Genomic DNA, 7,986 nt, shown 5'->3' with positions numbered 1-7,986 from the left:
TATTTTCAATTTTTTCTTACTATAAACGAGTAACAAAAAGGAAGAATTAGCTTCAATATATTGCAAAAGGATAAAATTATTTATTTTCAAAGTTTCTTACTTCAAATTGATTAACAAAAAGGAAACATTAGCTTCAAATATTTGGTGAAAGGATATTTTATTAAAACCAAAATATTTAATATAGATTTCTCGAGTATAAATAGAAAAAATGAGATGCACCAGCCTTTAATGTAGGGGTAAGGATGCGTACACACATTATCGAGTGTGAAAAGTGTAAACAGAAAAAACGAGATGCACCAGCCGGGAATCGAACCCGGGTCTGTACCGTGGCAGGGTACTATTCTACCACTAGACCACTGGTGCTTCTTGAAAGATGAGGGAAAAAAAGTTATATCCTAATTCAACATAGTGACATCGAATCTGCAATTTGAGAAGTCCAGCGGCCCATGTGGCCATATCAGTCCGTGAGGGAGAGAGAGATGAGTGAACAGTAGCTCCTACCGGCGACGAACAGCTATCGAACGGAGAATCAAAGCGCTGTCTTTTCATTTGTCAGCTCTTTTGCGCGTTCTTTTCCAAGTGAGCTTAATTTCTCCCATTCTTTACTTCATTTTCTTATCTTTTTTGTGGCATTTAATTTCTCTTGCATATGCTTTGTTCTTTACAGTGTTGAATTTCTAATTTTCCCCTCTTTGTTTGGTATAATCGCAATTTTGCTTATCTCTTTCCGTGAAAATTTTCACAATTTTATCTATTTTTCATATACCGTTTCTATTTTGTTTAATTAGTGTTCTGGTGGGAAGAACATTTAATAATATACTACTTTAAAAAAAAAGACCATTATGCTATACACACTGTTACGCTTACAATAGGTCAGCTGTTTGCCAGGAGCTTTAGTTCTAATTAGGTATTTGTATGTCAGCGTGCGATAAATGTGCAATTTAGAGAATTCTAGTTCCAGAGAACCCTTAGTTTGTTTTAGAGAAAGATTTACTACTGGAATGAAATGAGTCCGAATAGAGAAAAATGGGTATAGACAATTGGTATAGCAAACAACAACTAGTTTAAGATCAAAAAATAGTTGATTGATTGATCAATTGATGATAGCAGTGACGTCGCCAGATAGAGTGAAGGGTGGTTGAACACCCATACTCGGAAAATTGTATTGAGTTTTATAGAAAATTATAATGTGTATACAGGTCAAAAATTACTTTTTATACATCGATGTTGAACCTTGAACACCTTTAGCGAAATTATTGGTTTCGCCACGGGGTGATAGTGTATAAATCCTATTTCTTTACCCGGTGAAAGTTGAGCTGCACGCATGCTGGCTTGGAACCACCATCATAAAAAAAAGGAGTGGTCGAAGGGGTGGAAATTTGTCATCCTATATAATCACTAAAGTGGTCATGTACCAAAGTAACTTTACAATGTTTGATGGAGGTGAGGCAATTAGTTCAGAATCTTAACTAAATTGGTTATAATCTATTGTTTACATATACTCTTTATGTTATTTTTCATGTTTTAGTTTTAGATGACGTTGCCATAGCCATGATTCATGAAGTTTTTGATTTGTTTTCTCGGATGTGCTAGCTAAATAAATCCAACTCAAGTTCTGCAAAATATTTTGCTTACAGGAAAAAAGAAAATGTCTCTTCTCCAATCTCCATTCTTAGTTGCACCATATCGGAGTTTGTCTTCATCCAAAACAATTTCAGGAGCATCCCAACTCTTCCTCTCCACCAAATTCTGTACACTTAATCTATCCACCACAACAATCACTAATATTCCTTATAAATCCTCAACAATTAGGATGGGTGGTGGCCCAAGAACCTATCCAGGAGGCGTCTCAAAGTGGCAGTGGAAACGAATGCAAGCAAAGAAAGCAAAACAGCTTCTTAAGGCTCGATTGGCTCGGGAACGCCAAATCTATGAGATGAGGAAACGGGCTGAGCTCAAAGCTGCTGTCTCTGAGCTTGAGAGACCTTGGGAAGTGGTAGAAAAGGCACCCACTTTGTTCTCTGTGAGTGCTGATGAGCAATTGAGCGTCTTGGCTGATCGGTTTCAAAAGCCTGGAGGGTTTGATATGTGGTCTGACAATGATGGGCCAGAATTGTTCAAGCCCGAAGATGGATTATCCTCGGCTAGGTTTTTCCCTAAGGGAGTTGTTCATAGCATTAAACCCTATGGAAAAATTGAGAATGCAGTTGGTGGTTTTGAGGACTCTTCAAATTTGGGTTCAGATTCTCAAAGTGAAAGTGATAGGAAGGTGCGAATGAAGAGTAATAGGCGTGAACGAAATTCAAGAACACTAAGAACTGGATCCGATAGAGAAGGAAAAGAGGGTTATCTGGATATGGAAGATAACAATAAAGTGTCAATAGATGGCAACGATCGCAAGGGCATGCAAAATAAATTCGGCAAGAACGCAAATCGGAGGAAGATGTTTGGTCACCCTGAAAAATTTAGTTCAGCGGAAACTGGGATGTCTAGAATAAAGAATAAGAGTTATAGACCAGCTGATCATGATGGAGAGCATGGAAGGTTTAATGTGGTAGACAAGTTTGATGATTCAGATTCTCCGGTGTTTGAATTAAATTTGCAAGATGATGGGAGCTATCAGCTTTAATCCGAGAAATAAGAGTTCTGATAAGTAGACAAGCTCAAAATTTGGTAGATTGCATGTGTAAATCTTCCTTGTTCATGTGTATAATTTTGCATATTTAACTATTCACTGATTAAATCTAGTTTGAAAACTAATAAGAACTGTGAGTTCAGCACGTAAAGTGTGAACTGTGGGTGGAACTTTTTGTGGAATTCAAAATGATATACTATTTATAATGAAGTTGATCTTACTATTGTTTATGATTACCCGCAGAACCCTGATTACTTTGCCCGCCTCTCCCTCAAGGGTGTGAGGAGGGGAAATGCTAATTTGCTACTTTGGTATCTCGCGCTCAGGCTTCCTTGCGAAGAGTAGAGAGGAAAATTTGCTATTTGCAACCTCCAATTATTTTGGGTAAGTCAGTATCAGAATATAGAAGTTTACTGCAAGAAGTTTGAACGTTTTTCTCAGTTTGAAGTTTGTATGTTTTTCTGTTGATTAAGAAGTTCTTCAGTTTGTTTGTTTGAATGCTGAAATGATCATTTGCTTCAACTCTTGTTGCCTAATATCTTTATCTGTGGCGTTAACTGAATATTGATTTGTGTAACACAACAGTTCAGCTAATGTGGACGGAAGAACTATGCTTTCTAAATAGGAGCTTGAACTTCAAACAGATGCAGATATGCCTTCCGGTAAATAGTTTAGAATCTTTAGGACCCAAAATAATAACAACTACGTTTGATACTAATGGTTTGGCTTCACTAAATTGTGGGGAGAGAGCCGAAAATGTGTTGTTCGAAGAGAAGTTCTGCTAACACACACACACCCAAAAAAAAAAAAAAAAGAAGAGAAAAAGAGAAAAGAAGAAATTTCTGAATAAATTGAGAAAGACTGATATAGCATCAAAGATGATATATTGTTATATTGTTAGCATATACTTATTTCAGTACTGTGTAACCAGTTGACGGTTTGTTAATCTTTACTCGGTTCCATGATTGTATTAGTTCAATTTATTAATATTACTGAATTGCTCTGACCTATATTCAGAATCCTGAAGTGTGAGCATACGTTATATCTGTACTATTTTAGCGGTTGACAGTTTGCTAGTGTCTTACTCCTTTAGTTCCAATATGTTTGTGATAGAGTAATAAATACTCCTTCGAGCCCTGAGTATGGAGTTATTTTGTTAGGGAACACTTTACACTTTACCTCTAATATGGGACTTCCAGCTCAAATTCAAATGTAGTTGGATCCCAATGCTGATACCGGATATCGAGTAGAAACCCAAAAAAATACCGGATACCGAGTAAAAACCCAAAAAAATATGATTTTAATCTACATTTCACTTTTTGGGTGACCAGAAATGCTGTCAACTTTTAAATAATCAATGTATATTAATTTGTCAACCATCTAAAAAAGTGACAAACCCTAACATAAGCAAGTTGGCACCGGCAGTATTTCGATTGTCAACAAACTTTTATGAAAGGGTAAGATAATAAGCTAAATGGCTTTCAGTTGTATAACAAATATCAAATCGTCATATTACGACGATTTTAATACAATAGTCAAATCTATTTCACTTTTCATCTTTATCTTAACTTGGGACTTTATCGTTTATACATAAACAAATTTGTCCCTGCATTATTCGAAATTGAGATATTTTTTAAACTTTTGGTCTAATCTTACCCCACTGTTAGGAAAAAGTCTCATTTTTGCTCCAGACCTCTAACTGACCTCCAACCCAAGGGTAATTTTAGATCACATGCAAATGTTGAGAGGTAAATATGAACCTTTTTTTGCAAAAGTTTGGACATGGAGTCCATCCATTTCATGTTGGAGCACCACTAATGGTAAAGACAAATATGAAACAATTAGCTAACGCAAGGATATGAAACTATGAATGGTCCAAAAGTTTAACAAACGGCAAAATTAAACAATTTCTAAGGAAAACATAAAATCATGTCAAATTTTCTTTTTCCAAGAATTGACTAAGATGCTAGTATGTATTATGTAGGTGCGGAAGCACTAACCATCCTCTTTTTCTTTTCCTTCCAGTTTATTTGTTAGGTACTCTTGATCTTTGAATGATTACTACTATATTCCCTTATATATCTTATGTCCCTTAGTCTAGTTGGATTAGCAACTAATAGCATGAGTTCAAGTTTTGAAGGCTATGGTCAGTGTTTAATCTAAGAGATTAGAATATGGACTGGCTGCTGGCTATTTGATTTGAAAAAAGCAGTTTAAAGATTTGATTCTTGATATGACAAGCAAAGGTTGTAAAGAATGTATTACATGGTGGAGGGTTATCCTTTTTCTTATCATTTCCAGGTGGTTTTTTGCATACTATATATAGATGTTTACAACTATGCCATTGGTTTTAATTTAAGTTGTGGCTAAAGATTCTGGAAAACACAGGTTGCATTTGTGATTCTGTCATTTCCCCAATAGCATTGGCATTCTTAAAGCTTTACAAAATGGTATTTCCCAATAGCATTGGCTCTGTAGCTCGTTGATTGTTCAGTATAATTCAACGAATTGTGCTGGACGACATGAGTGGTTGGTGCTTACTTATAGTGCATTGGGTATTGCTTGCATCCCCAACTTTGGCTGTGGATTAATTTTTATGTTTAATTTTTTGTTGTTGTTGTGTGTGTAAACAACATAGACACAGGTGGAGCAATGAGACGCAAGGAGTTTAATTGAATCCTCTTTTGTTGAAAATAATTTTGCGTAAATAAAAAAAATGAATTTTTATATGCAGAAATACAGGGTAAGGTTGCGTACAATAGACCCTTGTGGTCGGTTCTTCCCCGGAATCCGCACATAGCAGAAGCTTAGTGCACGGACTGTCCTTTATATATTAGATAAACTAGTGTTTGAACCCGCGCGATGCGCAGATAATTTGACAGGATATTAATCTTGTACAATTATGATATAATATATTTACTTATTTTATTAAATATTAGTTATTATTTTATTATTTTATGTAGTGTATAGAAATATAATAAAATCTATACAAAATCAAAGGTTACACATCACATAGTAATCAAATAAATTATTTATTCCTTATTTATTCTTTATTAAATTAGCAAGTACTTAATACTATACATTTATTAATATGACTTTTTATTAACTGGTCAATTGGCTTAATATTTTGATGCTACTTCTCTTTTAATAGAACATAAGTATATATTTTCTTATCCTGGATTTGTTTTTGTTACTTATGTTATACTGTTCAAAATTCTTCAATTTTCTGAATTTATAAATAATTTTCTTGAGTGTTATTTATTTATTAATAAATTCAAAATATAAATATTATAAAATTATCTTTATCCCCTCTTTTCGTACATTCTTTTCTATTGTAATATTTGATTAATTTTCTTATTTTGTATTTTACTAAAAATTTCAATAATATAATTTTTTCTAAATTATAATTTTGAATTCATCAAAAGTATAAATAGATAAGCCTTCTATTAATTTTATAAAAAACCTGCTAATATTTTTAATAATTAATAATTTCTGTTATATATAATATATTATCTTAGGTATAATATCCTAATAATTTCTTTATATTTTTGTATTTTTCATTATGAAATTATGAGTTATATTTATTAACGAAAATTTCCTAAATGAAAAATTTAATTGGTATATTTATTTGGTTTTATTTTATTTTAAAACTCCAACTTAAAACTACTCCCCAATTTGAATGAGTAGTTTATTTATTTATATTTTCACTTTTTATATTTTCACTTTTTATAGATAATTATAAGATATCTATATTGATTAAATTAAATAGAGTAACCAACTAATTCAAACTTTAAAATTCTAAAAAAAATTAGTTAGAAAGGTAGTTTATTCTGTCCTAACAATGCCACTTGGCTTTTTGTGATTATGCCACTTGTCTTAATATAATGCTTTTGCTTCTCCCATTCTATATAGAAGATAGATAAAAGATTTATATATAGATAGATATTGATATAGATATAGATTATCATATTAGGAAGAAACTACTCTCAAATTTGAATTGATAGTTTTTTTTTGTTATTGTTTTATTTTAAAATAATTTTAAAAATCCAACTTTAAACTACTTCCCAATTTGAATGAGTATTTTATTTTTTATTTTTTCGTTTTTGATAGATAATTATAAGATATCTATATTTATTAATTCAGGTAGAGTAATCAATTAATTCAAAATTTAAATATTCATTTAAATATTCAAAAAGTTTTTTAGTTAAAGGTAGTTTATTTTGTCTTAACAATGACACTTGGCTTTTTGTGATTATGCCACTTGTCTTAATATAATGCTTTTGCTTCTCCTATTCTTTATAGATAGAATAAATATTTATATTTTCACTTTTTATAGATAATTATAAGATATCTATATTTATTAAATCAAGTAGAGTAACCAACTAATTCAAACTTTAAAATTCTAAAAAAAATAGTTAGAAAGGTAGTTTATTCTGTCCTAACAATGCCACTTGGCTTTTTGTGATTATGCCACTTGTCTTAATATAATGCTTTTGCTTCTCCCATTCTATATAGAAGATAAAAGATTTATATATAGATAGATATTGATATAGATATAGATTATCATATTAGGAAGAAACTACTCTCAAATTTGAATTGATAGTGTTTTTTTGTTATTGTTTTATTTTTTTAAAAATTCAACTTTAAACTGCTCCCCAATTTGAATGAGTATTTTATTTTATTTTTTCGTTTTTGATAGATAATTATAAGATATCTATATTTATTAATTCAAGTAGAGTAATCAATTAATTCAAAATTTAAATATTCAAAATGTTTTTTAGTTAAAGGTAGTTTATTTTGTCTTAACAATGACACTAGGCTTTTTGTGATTATGCCACTTGTCTTAATATAATGCTTTTGCTTCTCCTATTCTTTATAGAGAGATATTTATATTTTCATTTTTTTTATAGATAACTATAAGATATCTATATTTATTAAATCAAGTAGAGTAACCAACTAATTCACACTTTAAAATTCTAAAAAATATTAGTTAGAAAGGTAGTTTATTCTGTCCTAACAATGCCACTTGGCTTTTTGCTTGTCTTAATATAATGCTTTTGCTTCTCCCGTTCTATATAGAAGATAAAAAATTTATATATAGATAGATATTGATATAGATATAGATTATCATATTAGGAAGAAACTACTCTCAATTTGAATTGATAGTTTTTTTTGTTATTTTAAATAATTTTAAAAATCCAACTTTAAACTACTCCCCAATTTGAATGAGTATTTTATTTTTTATATTTTCGTTTTTGATAGATAATTATAAGATATCTATATTTATTAATTCAAGTAGAGTAATCAATTAATTTAAAATTTAAATATTCAAAAAGTTTTTTAGTTAAAGG

At 31.0% G+C, this 7,986-nt stretch overlaps 1 protein-coding gene and 1 non-coding gene across 3 annotated transcripts; one reads left to right on the top strand and one right to left on the bottom strand.

The window, feature by feature from the left end:
• Window positions 1-292: 292 nt before the first annotated feature.
• On the bottom strand, window positions 293-363 carry TRNAG-GCC (transfer RNA glycine (anticodon GCC)). Its single transcript has one exon. It is a non-coding gene; the product is annotated as a tRNA-Gly (tRNA).
• A 42-nt stretch (window positions 364-405) lies between these two features.
• LOC107811095 (uncharacterized) lies at window positions 406-3,600 on the top strand. 2 transcript variants are annotated; one of them, XR_012695429.1, is made up of 4 exons: window positions 408-579; window positions 1,638-2,673; window positions 2,879-3,019; window positions 3,221-3,600. XR_012695429.1 is itself a non-coding variant. In XM_016635967.2 (2 exons), exon 2 carries the CDS (start codon window positions 1,649-1,651, stop codon window positions 2,627-2,629), a length of 981 nt encoding a protein of 326 aa, XP_016491453.1. In that variant the 5' UTR covers window positions 406-579; window positions 1,638-1,648; the 3' UTR covers window positions 2,630-2,853. The 2 variants fall into 2 exon arrangements, 1 of the variants encoding a protein (XP_016491453.1); XM_016635967.2 differs by lacking the exons at window positions 2,879-3,019; window positions 3,221-3,600 and having other exon boundaries at window positions 406-579; window positions 1,638-2,853.
• The last annotated feature ends 4,386 nt before the right edge of the window (window positions 3,601-7,986 follow it).

This window comes from Nicotiana tabacum, chromosome 10, assembly GCF_000715075.1.
Source record: "Nicotiana tabacum cultivar K326 chromosome 10, ASM71507v2, whole genome shotgun sequence".
NCBI lineage: Eukaryota > Viridiplantae > Streptophyta > Magnoliopsida > Solanales > Solanaceae > Nicotiana > Nicotiana tabacum.
This window is presented reverse-complemented; position numbering and strand designations above follow the sequence as displayed.

Coding starts and splice junctions, on each gene's coding strand:
- LOC107811095 (XM_016635967.2), top strand. CDS start 1,649: ATGTCTCTTCTCCAATCTCCATTCTTAGTTGCACCATATCGGAGTTTG.